Genomic DNA, 27,301 nt, shown 5'->3' with positions numbered 1-27,301 from the left:
AGTGATTTTCATCTAGAATCAAGGATGTTTTAAACTCACTTTGTTTGCCCCACCTCAAACGGTGTCAATGTCTGGCATTTACGCTTCAGTTTTAAACACCATCGACTCTTACGAAGGCCAGAAGGCCAGGCTGTCAGGTTCTCTATTCATTTCCATTGGCACCATGGTTCCAATAGGCTTTAAAAAACGTTTGTTTTCTTTCGGGGGGTGGCCCCCACATGTAACTATTAGTGTTATCTTTCGGGGCATCTTAGCACACAGAATCACAAAGTTAAAGCCAGCACCTGCATTTCACAGACAAGAATGCTAGGGTCTTGAGAGTAGCGGTCACCTGTCCAGAAACACACACTGTCATCCTGCCAAAGTGGCTGCCAAGCCTAGATTGGCTGACTCTGGGTTTTTGTTCCTCAAGGCTACGCTACCTTTGAAGTGGTTTTGCTATGTTTCCCCCTTTTGCCATTTCAAATCCAGTGGACAGGAATAAAGCCAACCCAACTTGAGCTTGCCACTGAGTTTTGTTTGGTCCACTTTCTAACTGGCTGTCTTGCCTCTGAGACACAGAGAAGACAAGCACTGTTTCCATTTTATAGACAAAGAAGGAAGACCCAGAGAGGAGGCTAGCATAAGATGGTTCTTGTAAGTAGTCACACAGAAGAGCTACCCGCAAGATCTCTTCATGTCTCCAAGCAAGCATCAGGGAACTTGTGATAGCTCGGTCTAGCAACCTGAACCTGATACGCCAAAGCTAGGAACTGCAAATGCAGTTTATAAAGTTTCTTTTAAACAACAGAATGTGACTCTGAATTAAAACGACAGTCACAAATCCTAAGGAGGCCCAGCCCCAGGTTGTTTCACGGATATCATGTTTAATGTAACTTAACCCTCAGGGTGACCGTGTGAAACAGGCCACCATTTCTAGAGGAGAGGAGCAGAGCTCACAGTTGGTTCAACATTTCATGATGTCCTGTAAGAGCTGTGATTTCAAATCCAATCTAATTTGGGGTCGCAAGGGTCCATACACGTGTGTGGAAGCTCTCAGGACTATGTCTCTCTGGACAGCTTTATCAAAGCATGTTATTTCTGCTTTGATCATGATTTCATGCTGCTCGTCATGGTTTCTAGCCACTAAGATATGCCCAACTTATTTTTAAGCTGCCTATAGTCAAGATGGAAGGGCTGACAGAAAACAAAAGGAAATGTATTTTGGCGAAGCATTTCCAACATTCAAGCCTCCTAGGAAGAGGCTGAATTCCAAGAAACAGTATCATGCTTAGTCTGATTAATTCTCTACCCCTCTTACACGAAATCCTTAGCGTCCCCCTGGCTCACCCATTTCATGGGAGCTGCAGAGGTACATAGGTTGGTAGGTAAAGCACTTACACTTTGAGCATGAGAACAAGAGTTCAAGCTTCAGAGGCAGAGATGGGACCCACTGGGGAAGTTGACTACCTAAACTAACAAACTGGGGAGCTCTGTGTTCAGGGGAGACCATATCTCAGGGAATAAAGTGAAGAGTGTTCGGGAAAGATACCTTGGTCAACCTCTGGCCTCCTCATGCATCTGTACACACACACACACACACACACACACACACACACATACACACACACACACAAAGGAAAGAAAAAGCTCTTATGCATGAGGCAATGATTCCCTGTTGCATTTGGCTAGTTTAAATTTTGGAGGATTCTATCTAATCTTTTATAAACAGAGAGTGCAGAGGTACTTGAGAGGATGAGAAGACATGACAGGGGCCCTTGAGCTGGGATGAAACATCCTTCTGACGAGGGGGGAAACACCATGTTAGGTTTGATGCTGGAGTACTATGTAACCACTTTGGGTTGCTGTACCTCCGTTAGCTTTACCCTACCTTGGCCAAACGGGCATGCAGCACATGACAGGGTACCAATAAATATGCCAAAAACCTCATACCTCTAACGTGGTATGAAAGCAAAGACATATAAGGTTAATAACCACTTTTCTTAATAATTGTTTTCCAGCAATCCCTTTATGTTTCCATCTCATGTCAAGAAAGGGCAACATTTCCCTCTTGTGAGCTTTCCTTGTCACTTTGCTGTCCCACAGGGTGCTCCCCAAATAGTTCTGAAGAGATTCCCATGAAGGGGAGCATGCCCTTTGGGGATGCTAGCTTTGGAAACCCATGTACTGTCTCACTGGCTCATGCAGGAGTCCTAGAAACAGTGATTTCCATTCCCTGCAATGCAGGAAATAAAAGCAGAGCCTGTATGCTGTTGGTAGGCAGTGGAGCCAAGATGGAAGCCAAGGGAGGAAGTTTAGGAAGAATCACTTCTCAATAAAAAAAGGGGATGACTGAGAAGTGGCTCTGACAGATGAGTTTTCATTAGCAAAATTTATATATATATATAATATATATATTAAAAAGGATTATCTTTGGGAATTGTCTATGACATGACATCCTCTCTGATGACAAATCAATAGAAAAAAAGCTATTTGGGTTTTATGTACTTAGATGGAATTCTAGAATAGAAGTAAGAAACGCTTTTATATTAAGTGGCACTGCAGGGGGCAGCTGGGCATAAACGGCTACAATGTGAAGGGGACACAGATGTGATCACAGAAGTATCTTTGTGTCCAGGGTTCTTTGACTTCACTAATACATACTTGTGGTTAAGAAGATCAATGTAGATGCTCATGGCTAAAGTCCTTAATGACCATTCCCTGCTCAGGTAAATCAAACGTGCTTCCCAAATTCTGTTCTTAGAATATCTTTCTTTATAAAGAGACAAAGGAGATGACTCAGTGGGTAAAATGTATGCAAGTGTAAGTACCCGAGTTTGTAATCCCAGTACCCACATAAAAAGCCAGGTAGGGTAATGGACATGCCGGATCCTATCATTGACAGGTAGAGGCAGGACGACCCTGGGACTCAGTGACCAGCTACTCTGGCAGGATCAGTGAGTTCCACATTCAGTGAGAGAGGCTGTCTCAAAAATTAAGTGGGAGAGCCATAGAGGAAGACACCTGAGAGTAATCTCTGACCTCTGCATACACACATGCACACACACAAACATGGGTGCATGCACATACTACATACACACGAAACCAAATTATGCAAACTTCAGTATCATTGATTCACGGTCAAACGATCATGAAATCTAAGTCAATGCAAGGCCACCACCAGACAAGCTGAAAGTCAAAACAGAAAGAAGAAGCAGACACAAGCAGGCTCAAATGTTTCTCTATGCCCAACTGATAAAATACCCACCTAGCTACAGTACACCTTCAAATGTCTAAGGAATCTAGTAACTGGATACTATCAGCTGGCCTTCTCTATTTGGGTGGGTTTCACTCATAAGCTAAAAATGAAGTATATTTTTATATGAATCAAAACTTTTAAAAAGTTGTTCATGTCCATGCACGCTGCTAGCCATTTAAATGCACTGTGGGTTCTATGAAAAAAATTTAACAGTACACTTCCCTGAAAGTGGAGGTCAGTACAAAGAACTCAACTGTAACGAAACGAAACCTACGCGGGTGTTATAAAGTCGGCACTGTGGGGCTGTCATCCTCAGAAAGTCCACCCAGACTTTGTTTCTCTCTCCACATTCTCCTCTTTCTCTCTTTCTTTTTTACCATCCCCCACCCCGGGATCTTTCCAGGGCTTTTGGCCTTTTAAAAGCAATACTAGGGCAGCAGACTGCTCACTGGGTAAAGGCACTTGCTAAGTCTGACAACATGCGTTTGATCTCAGGGCATCCATGGTAAAAGGAAAGAAGCAATTCATGAGAGCTGCCCTGTGACCTCCATGTATGAACTGTGGCCCACAGTAAGTACTCGTACAAGTGCGTGTGCATGTGTGTGCACACACTAAATTAAATAAATCTTTAAAAACACAAGGAAAGTAAATCAATGCTACCATGATTGAATTAGAGAGCACTTCTTCCTTTGTTTCAGAGTTCTCTCAAGCAAAAATGCAAGATGCATTTTTAAGCCCTTACCATAATGAATAAGATGAATCAAATCTTCTGTGTCAGTCATGGGGCTTTCTTGGCCCACATCCTTAACAGAGCTTCTATAATACCAAGGAGTCTGACACTCTCTGTCCTGGGTAAGCTGACTGTGTGGATCTGGGTGATCTTGCTCATCTGGTTTCCAGCACTGATCCCCACTGGTCAGGACCCTGTGGCATCCGTGGCAAATTTTCCTCTTTCATGTTCACTCAGTTCAACCTGAGAGGCATTCTGTGTGCTAGGATGGACACCAGGCTCAACCTTTTCCAATGAGAGGAGCAGCCCTGGGGCTGCGGAGCTAGCTCAGCTGGTAAAGGGCTTATCTCACCGGCATGAGGATCTGGGTTTGATCCCCAGAATTCACATAAAAAGCCAGTGGTGTGTGGTTTGTAATCGCAGCACTGGGGGAGCAGACGGGAGTGGGGGTATCCCTGAGGATCACTGGCCAGCCAGTCTTGCATAATCAGTGAGTTCAGACCAGCAAGGGACCATGTCTCAAAGTAAGTAGACTGTATTCATGAGGTTGTCTTCTGACTCCTACATGCACATATACACGTACTCACGTACACATGTACACACACACACAAAAAAAAATTTTTAAAAAAATATGGCAGTGCTCAACAGACCACTAAGGAGACCTCAGCCTGGGTCTCTCAGCGAAGACATCAGGGAAGACTGCTACCCAGAGCTAATTAGAAGAGCAAACAGCGCTTTTCCCCACTCAAAGAGTTCTGCCAAAGCACTTATTTCTGCCGATCCATTTATGCAATTCCACTCTTTGCAAGAACATTCTGTCACAGATGATTTAGAGTTGTGGGTCCCTTGAGCATCTTTCTGTAGCATGCACTCATTGTGTTTTAGGAATCCAGGGTCGATGGGGAAAGATTGGAGTGCCAAGGGGTTCCCATGAGGCACCAGCCATACCTCGTTATAAGACCTGCAGATTCCGAAGCATTCTTGCAGCAATCATAGCAATAATAAACATGCCAGACTAAACTTTTAAAAACAAAACTTTTAGAAACTTGAAGGGACCAGTGATTTTTTCTTCAGGCGTGAACAAGAGACTGGGTAGGTGGTGATTTCAGACGGTAATGGGTCAAAAAAGAAGGAACACAAACATTTTAGAAGATTTCATATATACAGTCAGAGGGAAACAAAGGCAGGGCCTGTATAATTTCTTTTCTAGCAGACTTATCCTGGGGACTGTCTGCTGCTGTCTGCAGCTAGATGTGAAACTGCACAGCCATCTGTTATGTATTTATTTATTTATTTTTACTCAAGGGAACTGGTTTGGGTTCTCCTACATCGCCCAGTCTCCTGCAATGCTAGCTTGATACATATACACTCGAGGGGGACCCAGGGACCCATTTTATGCCTGTATCATTCAGCAGCCATCCCCCGTCCCATCATCCCCCACCAAGTCTTCTCTAGTAATACCCCCGGTTTGGTGCATATGAATGCTCTAAGTATGAGGTACAGTTCATTCTGATTTCAGGGAAGACAGAAGCCACAAAAACAAGGTCAGATTACAGCCCTGCAGCAGTGAGTGCAAGGATGAGTCCTTTGTTTCTCGAGGAAAATTAATAACCTGGTGATAAACTTGGGTAAGTATTTTTTAGCTTGGTATTCCTGTTACAGTTAATCCTTATTGTGTTCAAGGACTGCTTGTGCCACCGAGGCATTCACGCCTCCCACACTTGCATGTACATACATACACACCTACACTTACACAAGCACACACACACACACAAGCACACATATACACAAACACACGCACACAAATGCGCTCATAAAAATTGGTTCAATATACTTGTTTGCAAACCTAGTAAGCCGTATAAAATAGAGGCATTTAAAAGCAATGAACACTAATGGGCTGAGTTTATTAAAATCTATTTTTTACTCCTTTGAGGCCAGCTCTGCTTTTGGACATTTAAATTCTAAACCATTCAAATCCCTCCAACTTCTTTCTTGCCAGATAGTGCTTCCCCCAATCACCAAAATTATGGGTTTCACAAGTGAAACTTAAACCCTGTGTTTTGAAATTACTTCATCTAGATCAATTAGAACATCGTGTTTTTAAAAAAGCTGTTTGATGTTGGAGGGAGACTGTTTATTTTCAAAATAATAAAAAAATAAGGAAATCCCAGTTTGCCAGAGGAAGCTATTGTCAAGTTTCTAAAAATGTTTCAAATCTAACCTTGAACCCAAACAGAAACGTTCACACGTCGTTTCCCTGTTCATAAACCTCAATGGCTCACCACTGCCTCGGGAACACATTTGGGGCTCTGGAGCCTGCCAGGCACGAAGCTGCCTAGATGACCCGCCACCAGAGCTCTCTGCCACTCTCCAGGGCCTCCTGCAGACGAACATTCTGCACCAGCCACCCTCACTCCGTACCTTGCTGCCCAAGCACACTGTGGACTCCATGCTTCTGCAGCTCTGAGCCTCCACTTCCTACTCTCCAACTGAGCTCTCCCGCTTCCTCTGGGGTCCTAGCACTGAGTCCAGCTCTTCCAGGAAGTCAGTGCTGGGGTACTTCCTGTAGGGTGTGTCAGCGAGGGCTGGCACTGGTCCCTTCTACCATTTTAAATGTTATGTGTGTCTTCTTCGTTCCCATCTCTCCCTACCCTTTCAATAGACACGTGAGGTCTCCATAAACTCACCATGTGGCCCCGAGAGCAGGGTTTGTCCTGGTACTTATCTATGTGCTGTGAGTTTGAATTTCTCTCTGACATGACCACCTGCTGGAGACAAGCCACAGGATCCTGCCTCAGCTGTCTTCCCCGAGGAGCACAGCAGAAACCAAGCAAAACCGGATGCTATATTTGGGCCTGTCCATCCTGCCCCTGGCATCTTACAGCCTTCCCTGCCCGATTCCAATCCCTGCATCACTAGAGAAAGAGAGTGGAGGTGACCTGTGGAAACTTAGTGTCTGCCGGGCCCTTCTTGCAGAAGGAAAGTTCAGGGAGTCTGAGGATGTACAATAAAGGAAGACATAGAGGTGGGATTACTTTCTAAGATGTTAATACACAGCTTTGCTGGACGCCAGGAGCATCAACTAACCCGTCCTTTTCCAGTATCTTAAAAGGTCTTGCTCTCCTTTCTCCTGGGGCTCACGTACAGTTATTAAGACTTATAATAAAAAAAAAATTAGGTTGTGGCATTGGAAGATTTACTAGCAAAGAACTCACGAGACAAATCTAAGCAAGGACTTCTTTCAAGGTGTGTTTTGTTTGTTCGCTTCAGGTTTTTAATCCTGTAAGCAAAGAGAACTGAATAAAGTCACCGTTAGCCACACCAACCACCTGAGTAAAACCGAGAGGCTAGGTGAGGGCCAGGCAAGGCAAACTGGAGAAGCAGCAGAGAAATCCAGGGTCCTTGACCTGACGGAACTCTGGCCGAGGGGGCAGTATCAAGACTCTCTGAGTCTCAGGCTATGTCCTCTAAGAGAATGACACTTACTAGACATTGTGGGTGCTGCCCTCAGTGGCTGTGTACCAGGCTCTGTGCATCTGCCCCGCCATGCCCTGCTCCTGTGACCTTTACACCCCTATGAAAGAGATCCCATGACTATTCCAGAATTCCAGATGGGAACGCAGAAGCTCACAACACGTCAATGACTTACTTGACATCAAGCGGGAGCCTGGAAGTGGCTGTGTCAGGATTCACACTTGGCTCTGTTTATCAGAGCCCATGCTCGAGAAGCCGTCGCTACCTTGTATGTGGGTATCCATGTCTCTGACCCAGAACATTCTGAGACATATGATAGGTGGTGAGCCACCAGGCCATTAGGTCTTAAGAAATTTAGATTTATGGCAAAATAATGGTTCAGTGGTTTAGGTAGAGATGTCTGCAGGGATGTACGTGTATCAAACACAAGGAATGAGAAAGGTTGAATCTGAATGTTCCCGACATCCCAGAACTGCACGCTGCGTCACCTGTTCCTCTCCGCCTTTTGCTTGCTCTTAATGCGTTTTTCCATCTTATTACTTCCTCTCTCTCCCCTCTCCCCTTCACTTTCACTGCTAAGACATAAAAAATGATTCCTGGGTAAAAGTGGTTAGTGCTAGTTGGAAGAGAGGTGTCGGAGTCACATAATAAATCACTGCTGTCTCCTCACCCTCTGGCGTTCTGCATTAGGATGTCATCAAGGTTTTCTCCTGACTCCCCCCACCATCGCTCCCTTTTCTCCGCCTAATTCTGTCTTTCTTGCGCTATTTTTCTAGTCTGGTAGGCACGGCGCTGAACTGAAGATGCTCTGCCAAGACCCTTGGCAGCAGCCGGCCTCCAGGAATCCTGCCCACAGCCACGGCGCAGGAAAGACAGAGGAGACAGGGCCTCTGAGAGGCAGACCAGAGGGTCAGTCTTAGGGCCTGGCTTGGATGGGAGACAGAACAGGTTTCCCTGGCCTATCAGTGTCCCTCCCTTTGGAGCTCAACTTTCTCATGCTAGGGTCAGGATTACAATTGCTCACTGGCACTCGCTATAGTTCTCCTGGGAAGAGAAGCAAGAGGGAGGAGGGAAAAAGAAAGAAGACAAGCCAGTACACTACCCAGAGTTGGGCAAGCTCCACAGGGCATGGCCACGTGCCTGGAGCACACGGTCCTGCAGGCAGGCAGCCAGGGTGTCCAGGGCTCCCATGAGACCTAGGGGTGGGGGATGGATGCTGGGTTGTTTCCCACAGGCAGAATAGGAGTCCCTAACCTAGAGAGGATAATGCTAGGCTAACATCAGGGAAGTAATTCATTCTAACCCAGAAGAGAGAGAAAGGTCACACCAGCTGCAAGAATGATTGTTGGGCATGCTGAGGGAGACAGAGAGAGAGGGAGACAGAGAGAGAGAGAGAGAGAGAGAGAGAGAGAGAGAGAAGAGCATGTCCTATTTTTGCAGAGGGAAGAGGACTAGATGAACAAATCCCTAAATGGAGAATGGGGACAGGGAACCCAGCCATTCCTTTACCCTGCTACTGCTCTCTGAAGGATCCTTTCCTGTGACGGGCACTCGTCTGCATTTTGTCACGCTTTATCTTGTTTAAGCCTGATAAAACTCCATAGGGAAAAGATTATTTTTAGCCTCCATTCTATTTCCACATAAACTGGGGCTTAGAGAGGTTAAGAAGCAGAAACAAAATGACCTGGTAAGTCAGGGGTGCGTCTAGGATGAAAACCTCAGCCTCCAGTACCAAAGCCTAGGTTCCTACCACCATGCTTTCTTGCTTCCCATTTCCCGGTCCAAGTATCTCTGGCCCCAGGCAAGGGATTGCTATTCTGTATGTATCAGCCACATGAACGTGAGAACAGGATAAGTCTGTCCCCTTCCAGGACATGGTGGACAAGACAAGCAATCCTAAGAGACTACATTCAGGACCCACTAGACTTCTTGTCTACCTTTCAGAATTCTCTTGATCCAAAGGAAGTAGAAACCGCCAAGACTCTTAAGGTGTTATCCATTCTTAAGGTGGTAGACATGATACCCATCACTCACAGGGTTCCCAGCTAGTGGATGGACATACACAGGGTAGGAAAATACATGATCTCCAGGTCCTTCAACATGAGCTTCATTCATCTTCCCCTGTGGGACTTCCCATAATCCTGAAACCACCTGCCCAGAACTCCCCACATAATTACACAAATTCCATAGCTGGAATTTCCCTCCCGGCTCCAAAGTCCGACCACCAAGGACAAGAAGAAGGAGGAGGACACAAACTGTGGACTGCAAAGCTAGAACAAATGTCTCTATCCCCTGCTCTCAGTGCCATCCACTCAAAGTCCTCTTCCCTCACGTGACCACGCAGAAGGGTTTTCACTTTCGGGTGTACCCAGCCTTCATCATAGCTCAGTCCCTGGGCTCAGAACTGAAAAGAAAACCTTCTTAATTCTCAACTGAATCTGGGACTTAAAGTGGCAGGACATCCCAAAGCTATATTTAAAAAAAATAAAAAAGAAAAAGAAATGGTTTCAAATCCATCTTTACAAGCACAGGGTTTAAAAATAACTCTGCCTTTGTCTGCTATAGATGACTGTCCCTGAAGGGACAGCTGTCCTTAAAGAAGTCACTCAAATCTCAGGGCAAACAGATACTTATTTTTCCAAGTATCCAGCACCTGATGTCCAGGAGCACGGTCCTCCTGCCCCCGCCCCCCACTAGCTCTGATGCCATCTGATGTGCAAACAGCAAAGCCTACAGAATGACTTCTGCCATCCTGCTGGGCCAAGAACAGCCAGGATGCTGCATTCAGCCCCTCTGAAGGCCCCACATCCCAAACCCACCACTCTCCTCTTCACGGACAAGACAACCCACGGCATTATCATCACCACCACCACAGCTTTCAATGTGTCTCTGGAACAGGTCTTCAGGAAGAATTTTATCTCTCCAGCTATCCAGCCATCCTTTGATCAGACACCTACCTATGTGGAGGAACTGAATCAGGATGCCTAACACAGGGGAAGGGTCTAGGGAGCCGTCGTGATGAACAGATGTCAACTGTGCTCGGCTCATTGTGTCCAAGACACTCTCGAGCTGGACCCCATCCTCCATGACTTGTCGGTCTGGCTTCACCAGCTTTCACCCAGACAGGGAGCACTATTGACACAGGGCACTGGGCACTACTCAAAAGTTGCACACTGAGCAAGCAGTTGAAGGCAAATGTTTGCTTGAACCCTGCTGCACTATCTCCTGGCTACCCTGATGACATCATCCTATCCCTCCAAAGTGCCAAGCACTCTTAGTAATATACATATTTTTTTTTCTTCTTGGCCACCCATTGTCTCTTGATCTTCCCAAAAGTCTTACCATCGAGTATTATAGGGGATAAAGAGGACTCATTTATACGATAGCAGCTTAAATGAAGTCTACATTTTGCTGCCCAAGGTGAAGGTCCAGGTCATTAATTCTCAGCTAGGAAAGATTTCATCCAGGGCACTTTTGGAGGTGACATTTTTCCTTGCCACAACTGGAGCGTGGGTGCCACTGGCATCGAAAGGAGAGAGTAGGGACATCCCTTAACATCCTGCAATTCACAAGGTTGTGCACCACAAGACTCGGGCCTCAAGGAAGAGTGCCAAGGTTGAGGAATCTTAGTTGAATCTGAAATCTCACAGTTCCCAGAATGCTCATGGCTGCATCTGCGCTCTTCCGCTCTGAGGACTTATTTTCCTCAAGATTCGCTTGCTACTTCTATTCTGGTCACTCCTGTGAGCTATGCAGAACAGTCAAGAACTTTGTCTTTTTTTCTGGTTGGCTTGACATAACATATCCGTCAAGCCTGTGAACCTTAGAATTGCATTTCTCAGTATAATCTGTATCATGAGCAACATTGAAGAATGGCAGAATGTGCTGGGCGGCAGTGGCGCACACCTTTAATCCCAGCACTCGGGAAGCAGAGACAGGCGGATCTCTGTGAGTTCGAGGCCAGCCTGGTCTATAAGAGCTAGTTACAGGACAGGCTCCAAAGCTACAGAGAAACCCTGTCTCAAAAAATAAGCAAGCAAGCAAACAAACAAACAAACAAAACCCCCAAAAAAACCAAAAAAAAAAGAATGTGAGAATGTGATTTTTTAAAATCTATTATCATTTGAAAAAGAGTTTTGAATTTTTTTTTCTTGTTACAAGTATCACTGGGTTTTCATTTCAAAGAATAAAATCATTTTGAAACATAAGTCCACTACTACTTTTTAAAGGATATTTAAGTGGAGGGATTATTTCCAGACTGCTTGGCATGTTTCTTCTGTCACTGGATAAAGTGATACCCACAGACACTTGGGAGTTCCTTGCTATGGGCAGCAAGTCTGACGGGGGAATCCCCATCGCCTGAGTCACGGACGATGTGGTCTCTGAGGAGTGCTGAGAAATGACTTCAGTCTCAAATCCTAAGATCCCAGCTTCTCACTTCTAGCAGGAGCACCCTAGACAAGACTCACTGGGCAAAAATCTCCTGCTATTTCCCTCCAGATAGAGGCTGCATACTGTATCTAGTGACTTTAAGAAGGTATTTCAGGCGACACCGTCATAACAGTAAAAGGTAGCAGCGACCACGACCACTTGAACTACCACACCTGGAGTTAGCCATCTGATCTTGGAGCACTGTTTATAACTTCCAAAACAGCCCCATTAAATCGAAACTACACCTTTCTATTAAAGGGGAAACTGAGGCTCCCAGAGGTTATGCCATGGCTAAGGCCACTCAGACATGCAGAAGAGTGTGGGAAGAGCCAGGGTCCACTCTCTGGGACTCTGCTCTCTCCCTGTGACACATCACTACATCTGGAATGGAGGGGCTAGCTGCCTCTCCCAGTGAAGAAACTGAAGACAGCAGCGCTTGCATTCTTCATAGGAAGTCATCTCAATCACGCCAAGAGGGTGATGCAGCCTTTGCAGGTAGCTGCTGGTTAAGACTTCATTCCAACAGAACCCATGGCCTAGAGTTTATCAAGCAAAGCGGATTTGGGGGATGGGGTGAAATAGATTTGAAAGCCCAGAGATCTATGAAAGGGTGAACTTGAACTCCAGGACTAACCTGTAAAGGGAGGTGTGCTCTCTCCTCCTTCCCCTCCCTCCCCTCCTTCCCGTCCATGTAAACCCTGCTCCCTGTGTGGCAGAAATGTCTGCCTGAGCCGAGGACACAGAGTTCAGCCGCAAATGCTAACACAAGTCTCTCATTGTCCTGTTTTCTGTCTTCCCCTGCAGCTAAGGCCTTCTGTTCAGTGACCTTCCTGTCAAGTTATCAGTCTGAATCTTTGTTCCTGGAACCCGTGCATAAAGTGATCTTTCTTCCTTCTTGGTTGGTGCTGTCGTGAGTTAAAGGTATGGGTCCGGGGCTGCCTCAGTCCGTGCTTACCCCTGCCCATCTGGCAATGGACTTTAAAGCCTGGTTCTTTCCAGGGATGCTTTTGTTCCTTTTTAAAATATCTTTTATTATTCATTTGTGTATGAATTTTAAATGAGCCTGTTTAAATGGGGGGGGGAGATACATGTGGGTGCATGTGTGTTTGATTTGATTTGGCTGGCTGCCCACTAACCTCAGTGATCCTCTCGTCTCTGCCTCCCTAACACTAGGGTTATACGTGTGCCACCATGCTTGGCTTTCTACATGGGCACAGGGGTCAAGTTCTGGTCCTCACACAAGCATATACTGACTAAAGCTTGTCTCCCCAGACCTGTCACAGCCTTGAGAAAAGTGGAATAAATGCGACGAGAAGATGAGAGGGGAAACACTACAAAGGCAGATTGACTCATGGGGCACAGAGTGCTATGAAGGAAGGGGCTTAGCCTCACGTCATAGGAGAGCCTGTTTTTTTCTAGGTCTTTCTTAGTCAGTGACAAGAGGAGATGGTTGAAAAAACAAAACTGCCCCTCACCTCTACTGGCATTGACCCCTTTAAGCCAGAGAAGAAGGGACATGGGGTAACCCAGCTTTCTGGGTGTCTACCCAAATTATCCAGCAAGATCCTATTATCTTTGTGCTTGGGGACCAGAGAAAGGGGGCAGGAGATAGGATGAATGTTTTTACATGGACCCATGAGCCCAGTCATTTACTCCAGGCCGGAGTATCTTAAACTGTAGCCTTTGAACCAATGACTCAGAATTCCCCTGGGAATTGGTTAAAATGAACACTCTGGCTTAGCACCCCAGACCTGAAAACACCAGCTTTCGAAGCTGAGGTCCACAGAGGTCGAATTTAACCGACTCTGCAGGTGAGACCTGGCATGCTCGCTCACTGAAGGAGTTAGGATGTTCAGAAGGAGGAGGAGAGGGGCTCCTCTCTAGGAAAGTGTGTTAAGGTCTCCTACTCAGGCTAACTTCTCCCCACAACGACCCCCACATCTAAAAGGTGCACTTTCCAGAACTTACCTGGTCTGATAGGGCTCTGCATACAGTTCGGAGATGGGATGCCAGGGTGGAGGGGTGCAGAGGCCCGGTTGCTGAGGTCCATGACCGAAGGAGCAGCGGAGGAAGCCGGCTGTAACCCAGGAGGGTGAGGGCTGTGGTCATGTTGCGACGGACTCGGGGGGATGCCATTTTCCGACAGGAATTCCTCCAGGTCCATGTATTCCAACTGGAAAGTATCTCCGTCGTAGGGAAGGGTTTTGTCCCATAAGGTGGGTCCCAGGAAGGCCGACTGGGGGGCCGCCGGGCTGTTGCTCTCATCGTCCAGCTTCTTTCCTTTGTCTTTATCTTTGCTAAACGCTGAAGAAAAAGGGAAAGGTGAGCTTTGCTTGAAAAGCAGAAAAGAAAAGGGGGGTCACTCTCTCGCCAGCTTTCCTGCCATCTGTTACAAAACTACTTCTCGGGGGCACCGAGGCCCTCTGGGTGCTGTCTTTCCTAAATCTAGAGTTTCGACATCTTCCTATTTACTTTGGAAAGAAAGCACTGGTCTGGAGGACGGGGCTACCAGCTGATTTGGAGTGAAAGCAAGAGAACAGCCCCCGTGCGCTATTTGAAGGGGTAAATCGCTGAAATCTACGCTGGGCCAATAACACCCAAGAGTATAGACAACTGATGTGATTTTCTCTTTAAGGGAGCCGCCAACAACCTGGTATGATTTTTATCTTTCCCAAATCGATTACAGCCAGTACCTGAGGTCATTCAGATTTATAAGCCAGGGTTTTCACGCTTAGTCCTAGTAAAGTAACCCTCCCACCCTTTCCTTAATACTGTGCGTCCAGTTCTTACACTATCCCTTTCCAGACACTATCTCAGTGAACTTGCAACTATCCCCAGTTACAAGGAAGATAAGGAGGCTCCTGTCTAAGAAGGAGCCAGGGGCCTGTGGGGGAGGGGTAGTGTAGTGGGAGGAGGTGTGGGGGGGTTGGTTGAGGGGAAGAACTTTCAAACTCATCCATTTGCTTGAAAAGCCACTGGGACACATGCAAGACGAGTAAATCAGTTTTAAACAGTGGTTTCTTCTTTCTTTTCCCCAAACATTTTAATATTACCTAATTTACAAAGAAAGTGTACATTTAGGCATTCCATCTGAAGCAGTGCTATTTCAAAGGTGCTGTGTTCGACACTAGGATGGAAGAATGCAGCTACTTCCTGCCTGGAAATTACAGCTCCCCCGGATTTGGTCTTTACCAAGCTTTCTCTGCAGTTTGCCAATATCCAGGTGTGGGTGGAATCTAGGATTACAGAATTTGCTTCTGAGTTTGGATTCCTTAGAGATATACAGCCCCTCTGCCACTCATTCTAATCTACAATCCTCCACAGTCTCATTAGAGAGCTGGACTCAAAGCACCCACCGCAAAAGCCTACCGCAACTGCATCCGCTTTCTCCCAAATGCTACTCCTTAAGGCGCGGGAGGGTACGGGGTTGCGGGGCGGGGGGAGGGGTCGTCTGTATGCGCAATCAAGCAACAGCAACTCTTGCAATGCAACAGGCGTTCTCTCCCAGAGAAAATGATGCAAACACCCCGAAGCTATTTGCAGCCAAATGATCTTTCAAGACTTTATGCAGGAGCCGCATGATTCGCTTTTGCCACTGTGATACCACCAAAGGCAAGGAACTGCATCCGCCCGAAACAAAACACAAATTCGTGGGGCATCAGCTGGTTTCCCCGCCCGGTCTCACATGCATGCCCCGCACCCCACCCCACCCTATCCCTGCCTCCTCAGCTCCAGTCACGGTTGCCTAGGGAAGGTTTGAGACTTACCAAGAAAGGGCTCAAGCCAGAGGAGGCTCCTGCACGCGGTTACACGTGAGCCTGCTCAGCTCTCCCCTCCCACCGGGAAGAGAGCACCGGGAAAGTGTCAGCGCTGGAGGCGTGCACCGCTTCCCGCCGACAGACCACTCCCCCCACCACCCCCACCCGCTTTGTGAATTACCCCGCTGCGGGAGAAAAAGCCTCTTCGCTCACGCCGCGTGAGTTCCCAATACAAAACAGTAACGGAAATGGTAAAGCAATCCTAATAGCCAGGCTGCAGAGTGAGACCCCCCTCCCCTTTACTTGGACCCCCGGCTCTAACCAGCACCCCCCCTCCCATTTCTTCTCCTCAGTTACAGAGACCAGGCTCTCCCGCAGAAGCTCCTGCCCTGTCACTCCAGGCAAGGATCCAGACCTGTCAAGTTCACCTGTCACCTGCGCTGCGGGAGGACAGACCTAGACAGTTCAGGCAAGGTCCCCAGCACTATTTTAAATGTTGCCCGGGAGGGATCCCCTTTGCAATGAGGAGAAAGAGTGATGAGCTAGTCCCCAATTTCACTAAAGCCAGGCAAGGGGAAGAGAGATGAGGGTGGCGGGCCGAGCACGGGGGTCCCCGAGAGAGTCTTGTCACTTCCCTGAGCCCTGCTGGCCGAGGTAACGCTCACCGTCTTCAGGATGAAGGGGGAGCTTCAGCGGGTTCTCCAGCAGGGACCTGAGCACGCCGTAGGGAGGCGGGATAAAGGTGGGGTTCAGGGGGAGCTGTCGGGACATTTTCTCCATCGTGGTGCACTCAATTGTCTTTTAAAAAGAAGGCCAATCGCCGCCCCAAAATGTTGATGAGCTTTTTCCTCCGTCCTTTGCCAACCAAAAAGTACTGGCTTTCAAAACAGTTGCAGAAAGGAAGAAAAAAAAATTTACTTCTGTCTTTGTAAATATATCAGCATGCAAATGGCAAAATAAAAAAAAAAACCAAAAAAACAAAACCCAAAAAACTTTCGGGTTCTCAGTGCTGACAGTCCCGGGAAAGCACCCTCAGGGCTGCGGGCTCCTCCGGCCCTGTGCAGGATGCTCTCACCTGCCTCCAAACACTCAGTCTAGCAAAATGTTCAAAACTGCAAGAAAAAAAAAGAAAGAAAGAAAAACTAGGTAGATGGTAGCAGATGAGCAGAAGGCAAAGCGCGGGCCGCCGACCCAGGCGAGAGCAGCCGAGGCGGTGCCGTCCCGCCCCACCCCCCTCCCCGGCGCTGCCGCTGCTCCCCGCGCTCCGCGGCCCCGCAGCGCCGGGCTCAGCGCGTCAGGCAGTCCATGTGCAGCTGCCCTGACAAGAGTGACGTCAGGGCCCGCACCGCGCGCCGATAGGCGTGCAGGGGCGGAGCACCGATCGTCCCCGCCCACCGTCCCCGCCCTGCCAGGGCTGCGTGTGTAGCATCGCCGCACGCTCTGATTTTCTGGACCTAGCCGCGGCGGTGGGCTGCTAAAAGCACTGGTGCCAGCTTTCGTGGTTCCCTTACTGCCTTGGGCGCTGAGTAACCCCACTCACCCTCACCTCTTCTCCTTTCGCACCCTCGTTCTTTATCTTTCCTTTACAGGAGTGAGCAGAACAATGAGGAATTCGCATCAGTGGCTTTCAACGTGGAAACTGGTGATTTTTAAAGAAAAAAAGCAGGAAAAAGATGGCCAATGGCATCTCAGATTTAAATTAGACCCCCTGGGGTGGTGTCCTGGCAATTGTTGGTTTTTAAAGCTCCCCGGGTGGCTTCAACTAGAAGCCAACTTAGGAAACTGGATAGAGTTAAAATAGACGACTACTAAGTATTTCTCCCGGCCCCTGGTGAGCTTAGTGCCTTCTCTCTAGCCCCACTCCATAGCCAACCTAAAATAACTACTTTCCTGACATCCAAACAGGTGCAAACGTAGAATGGCGCCGGGAACTGCAGACTGCACTGAAGTGAACTGTCTCCCACGCTGTCAGAGGGAATTAATGAGATAGATGCTTGCTTGCAAAGGAAGGTTGGCATGAGAGACTCACACACTGAATGAGTTTAGCAATATGTGCAAGACCTGGCACAGCTGTAGCTGGGCACAGCTGTAATTGGTCTGGATTCTGATTAACGTAAGTTTCTACTTGTCAGAAGGTAAAGGGGATCTTGTCATTCATGACTGCTGCACTTCCCTCTGGCCTTCTGAAAGCTGGTTGTGTGGAGCAGATGCGGTGGGCTGTGGCCATTCAACATCACATGCCAGGAGAGCTTCCCAAATCTTTCCATTGTTTGGTTTTTCACAAAAGAAAAGACTCACTAGGAGCTAAAGAGATGCTTTAGTGGAAAAAGTACTCAGGATATAAGCATGAAGACAAAATGTTGGACCCCCTAGAATCTGCATGAAAGGAAAGAAGGGAGGGAGGGAGGGAGGGAGGGAGGGAGGGAGGGAGGGAGGGAGGGAGGGAGGGAAGGAAAAAGAAAAGTCTGGAGCAGCAGCATGGGCCTGGAAACCCAGCATTGGGGAGGCAGAAATAAGAAGATCCTGAAGGCTCACTGATCAGCCAGCCTAGGCCATGGGTGAGTTTCAGGCTCAGTGAAATGCCATATTAATCTACACATGCACACACACACACACACACACACACACACACACACACACAAAGGGCTTCCATTCCCGTGATCTTCTTAGGGAGAGGTATCCCCCCAACTTGCTTTCACCACAGCCCTGGGAGCCAGTAGACCAGGAGAGGTGCAAGCATTCTGGCTGGAAACAAATGAAGATTCCAAGTATAAGAAAGCACATCAGGCCCTGTGTGGCAACCCACTAGCACCTGCAGCGCTCACCTGTTCAGAGTTCTCTGCCCTTCCTCACCTCTCCTCATTTCCGCATGCAAAACCGGCATTGATTCAAGGAATCTGTTTGCCTGGAGCAATTTTTTCCTTTCCACCTGAGAGAGCTAACAATGTGGCTTTGCATTTGTAATTGCAGACGAATAAACCAGCATGGCGGCTGATCACTCAGTGTCCTGAGAAGTTGGTTCTTAGAATTTACTTTTACTGGACCTGGTCACCTCTGGATATAGGCACCCGGAGCTCCATCCCCTTAGACAAGTGATTCTCAGCCTTTGGGTCACCGCCCCTTTGGCAACCCTCTAGCTCCAAAAATATTTGGAACAAAAAAAAAATATTATGGAAACATTACGGTTCACAACAGTAGAAAAATTAGTTTTAAAGTAGTAGCAAACAAAATTTATGGTTGGAGGGTCCCCACAACATGAGGAACTGTATTAAAGGGTTCCGGCATTGTTTGCCTTAGATGACAGCGGCTCTCTCTTCTCTCTAGTTCTGCCTCTCTACTTCAAGGGTATATGCTAGTGTTCCAGAATTTGAGTTACAGGGGACACTGCTTCAGAGCAGACTTCCTGGCGTTCTGTCTCCTACAATCTTTCGGCTCCGTCTTCTGAAATGTTCTCTGACATATCCATATAAAAGCTGGGACTTAGGGCTCATGCTCCTCACGGTCCGTTTATCTCCATATTGTGTCCAGTTGTGGCTTTCTGTGATGTTCTCTGTTTGCCAGGAAAGGGTGGCTCCCACTCTTAGCTGATTCTCAAGGTGATGCAGAGGGGTGAATCACCGTAAAGGTTAACCTGAACCTACACCCTGAGTTACAAACAGCACTTGTCCATTTCACGCCCCTTCCCTGCCACGCTTTTGTTTTTGTCCTGACTGCTCCACTGCAAAAACGATCATCCCCATCTTCTGTTGTTGGACAACAGACTCCAAAAAATATTGGCTCGTATACACCTAACATTTTATTGTTTCTTGTCACCTTGCATTGTGGGTAAAGTTCAGCTCGGATGCTTGCATGGTTGGCCTTTCTTTTTTTCCTGTAGTATCAAGGTCTTGCTTTTCCCACATGGCCCCCTTGAATGGTTTTTTCCATGTCTTGTCTCAGCAAAGTAGATAAGTGCCAATGTACCGTGTCCCTGAAGCCTTTACTTGCTGATGCCCCATCCATCAAAATCAGGTGTGTGGCTAGGCCCGCGTCAACAAGGGAGGGAAGAGAGCACATAGGGCATGGAAGTTTGGTGGTCTAATTCATTAGGAGCCGAGAGAGGAACTCTCTATCTCATTCTGTTATTTTGGTTTCATATGAAGACATCAGGGAAGTCAGTAAGTAGCGGATACTTTTGGATATCAGCTCAAGGTGTCACGAGTTGAATGTATGCCCCATCAGCCATCCATTCCATTCTAAGCCATGGCATGTTCAACTATCTGTGAGATGCAAAGGTAAACCAAACTGAGCCAGTGTTGGGAGCTCAATCTACGTGGGTTATGCCAGGAGAAGCACAATACATGCCTACTGGTTTCTCACGTCTTCACTCAAGATTGTTCATTCCCGGGGCACCCTGCCTTCCTGGTCCCATCTCTGAATTCCAATGGACAATGACTGAGCATCCTTAGACTCTTAAGAACTTTGCTAATTGTCTTTCTTCTGACCCATCAGTTTGCTGTTCAGAGAGGGGAACAGGACAGGAAGAAAAAATGTTCTATGCTAGCTGTAAGGTCCCCTGCTCTGGTTTTGGAAACTGGCCTTATGTACAATCGATGGTTTCTACCTGTTGTCATTTCAAGAGGCATAACAATAAAGTAGGGACACTCTAGGGCTGTGCAGAGGAAGGTGGGGAGGGCAGGTGGGAGTGAGTCATCTTGACCCTGGCCCTGAAGCTCTCTGGGGGGACTTTGCTATGTGAGCAGTGTCTGTTTCAGACTCTGGGTGGCTGTGAAATCCAGCTCTGCACACAGTGCTTGCCCCTGTGCCTCTGCCCTCCCAGGGCCTGGGAACCCGTGCATTGGTTGGACTGCCCTGCGATTATGAAGTGCATTGTATAGTGGGGCCAAAGCTCTGGCTGAACCTGTTTGTCCTGTTGCCAGTTTATCCAGGAATTAATTTCGCAGTGAAAAGCATCAAATTGCCAACCCAAAGGTTGTTCTTTCCCCTCTTCTAGAGGCCTCCAACTCACCCAAAACATTGAAAAGGACAATTATAATTAGTTAGCTTAACTACTGAAGACTGGATTCAGGAATATAGAAAACAAAATTAAGACATGTGCTGGGAATACTAGACTCTTCTTTAAGAACGACTCATGAAAGGAGCATGGCTAGACTTTCCTACTTTTTCCCTAAGTCTTGCACTGCTCTGGTATACATCAATGGCAAATACTAAGAGAGGTGTACAAAGAATAACAGTAGGCGTAGATGGCAGGACTTATGTAGGTGTGGTAAAAGACCAAGGAAATTGTTTAGAAAGAGAAAGAAGGAAGGAAGGAAGAAAGGAAGGAAGAAAGAAAGGAAGGAAAGAGAAAGATAAACAATGTGGCGTATTACATAGAGTGAGCGCACAATTTAGGGTCAAATGTACCCTGGGTACCTGCTGCCACCAGTTTGCATATCAACAGTAGTGTAGAGGAGTAAAGGAGGAAAGGGATGGTGGCAGCCCCACATATATAATTTGCTTAACTGTGTTCTTTAACTGTGACACAAAGTATTAATCGTGACAACTCGTTATCTCTCATCCAGGACTTGTCACACAGTATAGGCTATACGGCATTATTGTTCCATTTCACAGACGAGCCAGTGAGGACCAGAGAAATGGGAGACTTACTATTTTCCTGTGGCTAGCTAGCACACACACAAGTTATGAGTCAAAAGCATCTCTACTGGACTCTAGCATGTGGGTCCTTTCCCTCTATCTTACATACATACATCCCTTCAGTAAACCCACTGAATTTCCAACAGGTTCAACGCCTGTGACCTTGGATAATCCGTCTGATCTCTATTCTCTTTGGGTGAAATAGAAACAGATGCCTGTGGTTCCCAGCCTGCAGAGTTACCAGGAGACGGAAATGCTACAATGCACAGGCAAGGGCTTAGTAAACTTTGCAGGCTAGACTAAGGCGAGGGCTTGCTGTTGGAGACTTCATTTTCCCTTTCCTCCAAGGCACATCTCAGATTAACCTACCCATTTCTTTAAGTCCACATTGTTAGAGGCTATTTTGCATCTAAATGTGAATGCTTTCTTCTCATCTTCTTTCCTCTTCACAAGGTATTCACATCACATTTATCCTAACCTCAAAAAATGCATCCTAAATTTTAACGATGATGATGATGATGATGCTAAAACAGCATATTCCAGGTATCCAGAGTAGGGTAGAGTCACCCTTATCTTGGTTCAGAGTAAGGGGTGACAGAATAGAATTGTGTTGATTAGGTAACAGTTTAAAATGAGCCGAAGGGAGAGACTGAAGGAAGGACACAGGGTTTCACTATGATTCAGAAGCGAACGTGTCATTCGATCAATTGATAGGTCAGGGGACAGTTTGCCCAAGCTAACATTTATCACCTACTCTAAAATATCACATCTAAACCTCAGATGACCAGAGTTCATTTTTAGGCCAAAGAGAAGAAGACTCCAAAAACGAGCTCCGCAGATCAAGTCCTGCCGTAGACTGCTTCCGGTAGAACTGGGGAGGCCTGAAGCCATGGCTTCACTGTCTTAGCTAAGGTTTCTGTAGCTGCGCTGAAACACCGTGGCCAAAAAGCAAGTTGGGGAGTAAAGGGTTTATTTGGCTTCCACTTCCAGATCATAGTCCATCATGGGAGGAAGTCAGAACAGGGACTCAAGGAGGACTAGAACCTGGAGGCTGGAGCTGATGCAGAGACTGTAGTATGGGGGGCCGGCTTGTTGGGGTTTCTGTCCCGCCCGGTACCCCACAGTTGGCAACTCCCAACGAAAATCACACACAGGACTCCATAAGATTATAAAGCTGATTGGCCCATTAGGTCAGGCTACTTATTAGCTCTTATAACTTATGTTACCCCCATTATCCTTATCTACATTAGCCACAGGCTCAGTACCTTTCTCAGCTGGGCAAGTTACATGCTGCCTCTTCGGTGGTCTGCGCAGGAATGGCTGAGGAACCTCCCTGCTTCCCAGAATTCTCCTGTTCTCATTGCATCACCTCTACTTCCTGTCTGGTTTTCCTGCCTATACTGCCTGCCTGGCCAATCAGTATTTTATTAAAATATGATTGACAGAATACAGACAATTCTCCCACATCATTTCTCTCTCTCTTTTTTTTTTTAACAACTACATATGGTGCCCACGTGGATAACTGAATCCACAGAAAGCTTGAGAAAGCTTGGGAAAGAATAGAGTAAATCATGGTTTCTTGGTAGCAGCAATTTTTCGGGTCTGCTCTACTTGCAGAGGCAAGCAAATGCTCTCATCGAAGAGAGGCTTCCTGACTCAGCTTTAGCTGCAAAACCCTGCAACTCTTTTAAGAGGTCCTGTCACGAAACACTTAAATGGTGTTGATGAAAAGCTGAACGCATGCTTTTCGGTTTTCAGCTGTAGCCAGAAAAAAAAGCTGTGCCATTTTAAAATGCTGGCTTTCTGGGCTGTCCTGCCAGGGCAGTCTCTGACTCTTTCAGGCAGGCAGTCTGACTGAGTGTGGTCTGTGAGCAGAATGATGTAGCTTGCTTGCTAGCAAGGACCTTGAAACGCCATAGAGTTGTGGCAGTGAACACAGCTCTGGCTGGTACCTCAGCCACGAGGCTGGAAAGCTAAGGAATGGGCTGGATCTAGCCGTCAAAACCACAGTTTTAGTCCTCTCCTTAAAGACTCATGTGGTCAGAAAAAGAGAGATATACAGTAAAGAGAGATTCAAAGATGAAGAAAACCTCTAAATGTTTTACAGTGTGTTAAAAATATATGCAGGCTAAAGGTTAAAGTCATTAAAAATAAAAAAGAAAGAAAGGGAGAAATAGGGTGTGGTGGTACACACCTTTAATCCCAATGCCTGGGAGGCAGAGGCATATTAACCTCTATGACTTCAAGGGACAGAGGTAGAGATTGACCTTTGTGACTTCAAGGTGTGGTAGCACACGCCTTTAATCCCAATGCCTGGGAGACAGAGACAGACAGATCTCTGTGAGTTCAAGGTGTGGTAGCATACACCTTTAATCCCAGCACTGGGGAAGCAGAGACAGAGGTATCTCTGAGTTCAAGGACAGCCTGGACTACAGAGTTATTCCAGGACAAAGATATATACAGAGAACCTGTCTCAAAAAGCCAAAAGTAAAAGTAAAAATAAAAGAAATAGATGTTGAAATAAAGCCACGTAAAGATGGAAAATACACAGAGAATCTTGATGCTGTATGCTATTATGCTCTCTTTGAATTGTTTGAATGCTGAGGAAGGAGCAACAGCTGCTAAAAGACTTTTGTTTATAAATGCTGCTGAACTAACCCAAGATAGGCATTTTGAAAATACCTTGGCTTCAAAATTGAAGTCAAAAGTTATGTTACTTTGGAGAAGAGATTTTGCTTTTGTTTCCACAGAAAATGAGAGGCTCTGGATTTATTCAGAGTTAAGAAAAATCATTTTTGATCAAGGGAGACCTCCTGAGAAATTTCCGGTAAGAACAGATGACCTGGATGTCTGAATTCTACATCCAGAACAGATTCAAGACTGCTGGCTGAGATGATCAAGACTCACTCCAGTCAGGACTTGATTATAACTCTAAATTTTCTTTAGGTCCCCATAAGATCATCAGCGCCCCCAACAAGCAGGAAGTAGCCTGAAATACTACGCCCACATTCCCAACAAATGGACTATGGGTATTTTCCTTTGTTAAAAAAAAAAGAGGGAAATGGTGTGGGAGAATTGTCTGTATTCTGTCAATCATGTATTTTAATAAAACGCTGATTGGCCAGGCAGGAAGTATAGGTGGGTCAACCAGCCAGGAAGTAGAGGTGGGGCAATGAGAATAGGATAAGTCTAGGGAGGAGGAAACTTCCTCAGCCATTCCTGCACAGACCACCGAAGAGGCAGCATGTAACTTGCCCAGCTGAGAAAGGTACTGAGCTGTATGGCTAACATAGATCAGAATAATGGGTTAAGATAAGTCATAAGAACTAATAAGTAGCCTGACCTAATGGGCCAATCAGTTTTATAACTTATAGAGGTTGCTGTGTGATTGATTTTCTCTGGGACTTGCCGGCTGTGGGGTACTGGGTGGGAACAGATACCTCAACAAGCCGGCCCTCATGTTACAAGAGACAATGGAGGAGAGCTGTTTACTGGCTTGCCTCCCCTGGCTTGTTCATCCTGCTTTCTTATACAACTCGGGATCTTATACAAGCCCAGGGATGGTACTGCTCACCATGGGTTGGGCCATGGCTGAGTGAACTCGAATCGAGAAAAGGCCTTACAGCTGAGGCTCCTTCCTCTCTGATAACTCTACCTTGTGTCAAGGTGACAAAAAAACCAACCAGTACTATCCATTTTCATCATGGCATGACATGGTGGTATGCAGGCAGACCCGGTGCTGGAGAAGGGGCTCATTGTCCTATGTCTTGGCTTGCAGGCACCAGGAAGTGGTATCAGACAATGGGCAGTATCTTGAGCATAGATGAGATCTCAAAGCCTGTCTCTGTAGTGACACACTTCCTCCAACATGGTCACACCTATACCCACAAAGCTACACCTCCTAATAGTGCCATTCCCTTTGGGAGCCATTTTTTCTTTTTTCAAACGATTACAGCCAACAGTCACACAGAGGTTCAGGGCAAACTCTCCTCTATACATTAGGCCTTAAAATCAAGATAAAACTTTGATTCATCAACATTGTCACCATCCTATGAAGTTCCTGGGCTTTTGTAGATCCATGTCAAGTGTGATTGGCCAATTTTTGTCTATATGTGGTGTCTATGCTGGGTCATTGGTAATTGGCTCCCTTGTTACAGGCTAGGACAAGTTGGTTTAACTCAGATCCATGGGTGTCCCTTGTGCAGCCAGACTAGCCTGGCATGGCTTTTCTTTAGACAAGAATTCTTTCTAAGGAGTGTGCCAGTTCTGTTGAACTTCAAGCAATACTTAAAACCAAACAAAATACCTGTCACCTGGACAGTATGTTCCCTGCCCTGTAGAGCTACCGTTTGTGGGAACCTTTTTGCTAAACACAGAATCCAAGCACAGGAAGTGACTAGCATGTCCTTAATGATGTGAGGCAGCGCCAACCAGGCGCAGAGTCTCACCAGTTCCTCTCTAGCTGAGCAACTCTGTGGATGTGGGCATTCCTCGCGGGGACCTGGATTGAAGGGAGAGCCCTGGGAGGAAAGATTGTGTGTGGCCTGGAGTGATTCAGACGTTTTTACATGCGACGGATGAATGCTAACGTTACTTTCTTCCTGTTCATTCTGCCTCTTGGGCACCTGCTGGTCTCTGCAGCATGAAGGAGGCAGCATTCCTGACTTTTCAGCCTCCACTTTACAAGGCTCCAAGCGAACTACTCCCCATCTCTTAATGCCAGGCCGAGAACCTTAGAAATGATGGGCTCCCAACAGCACTGCTTTCCAGAGATGACAGCATCGTGGTCACACACACGCCACCACCAGTGGAAGGCTCTTACGGATCAGGAACGGGGCTGGGTCCTGAAGAGGGGAGCAAAGGGTACCGATTTAGCCCAAGGCCCCTGCGGTCTGGCTACCTACCATTTATGGCGGGGAGGTGGCACACAGGGCCATTAGCTCTGAAGACTCAGAGAAGTCTTCAGAGAGCAGCTGTGGGGAAGCTTTGAAGATAGGCGTGGACCAAGGAGGCAAGGAATGGGGAAGCTAGTCCAGTCAGGACAGACAGGTGGAATGACACTGTTCAAAGTGCGAGCTTCTCAGTTTTCCTCCATGTGAGTGTTAATGGAGGGAGAAGACACCGACGACTGTTTGTTAAGAGGCACCACTATTGCTTACAGTGTTCTGCCTTGGTGAGGCACGTTGCTAGAAGGTTTGCATGTCACATGGTCATCCATCTTTAAAACAAACCCCGGGAGTCAGCTGCTAACGTAACTGTCTGAGTTGTATCCCAGTCAAACTGGCTGATGCAGCCCAGGGCGAGTATCAAAAGCCCCTGCATCGCCTTGTAACCTCTCTTCCCGGTACTGGTACTTCACTCCCTCGCTACACCTCACCTGAGGTGCACACTGGGTCACGCCGCACCCGGGACCTCAAGAGTTTGTGATCTTTGGAACCCCTCTACTGACAGATAAATTCTCTCCCTTGGTTTTAACTGGTGTGTGTGTGTGTGGTGTTGTATGTGCGTGCGCATGTGTGCGCGTATATGTGTGTGCGCATGCACACACACACTGGCCACAGGGCTACACTGACTGTCTGTCCTCAGGTACCATCCCCCATGCTTGTTTTGAGGCAGGGTCTTTCACTGTCCTGCACCTCACTAAGAAGGCAGCCCCAGAGATATTCCTCGCACTCCCGCTAGTTGTGAGATTTTAAGCGCATGCTTCCACACGCAGGTCTTTTATAGGGCTTTTTGGAATTGAACACAGGCCTTCATGCCTGCAAGACAAGCACTCTATCAACCGAGCTGTGTTACCATCCCTGGGCATCGCATGGAAGACAAGTCATCATAGCTTGGAGCTATATTTAGATTCTTCTGGGGTGGCGGTGGGGGCAGTGCCCAAGTTCAGGGTTATCTACCTAGGCCACATGCTTGGGCAGATCTGTTTGTAGAAGGATTGTTTTCTCTTGCTCTCCAGTTTCAACTGTTCTTCCTTGCCTACCTCTGAAGGCCTGAACACTATCACCCTAGAGTGAGAAGCTTGTTCCTTCC

The 27,301-nt window shown here is 47.0% G+C and overlaps 1 protein-coding gene across 4 annotated transcripts in view; it reads right to left on the bottom strand.

Annotated features, from left to right (window-relative positions):
* Hlf (HLF transcription factor, PAR bZIP family member) overlaps nt 1-16,896 on the bottom strand; it is a 55,764-nt gene extending 38,868 nt beyond the window's left edge. Inside the window, exons 1-2 of one of the 4 annotated variants that reach the window (XM_048446887.3) lie at nt 16,297-16,896; nt 13,842-14,177 (exon numbers count right to left, since the gene is read on the bottom strand). In XM_048446887.3, the coding sequence (XP_048302844.2) occupies nt 13,842-14,177; nt 16,297-16,411 (451 nt within the window). In that variant the 5' untranslated portion in view covers nt 16,412-16,896. Of the gene's footprint in view, nt 1-13,841; nt 14,178-15,640; nt 15,762-16,296 lie in introns of those variants that run through there. The other 3 variants (XM_048446884.3, XM_048446885.3, XM_085695646.2) reach the window with 3 other exon arrangements.
* Nucleotides 16,897-27,301: the final 10,405 nt, after the last annotated feature.

This window comes from Myodes glareolus, chromosome 9 (assembly GCF_982192425.1).
Source record: "Myodes glareolus chromosome 9, mMyoGla1.1, whole genome shotgun sequence".
Lineage (NCBI taxonomy): Eukaryota > Metazoa > Chordata > Mammalia > Rodentia > Cricetidae > Myodes > Myodes glareolus.
The sequence above is the reverse complement of the archived record's forward strand: the minus strand, read 5'-3'. Positions and strand labels throughout refer to the sequence as shown.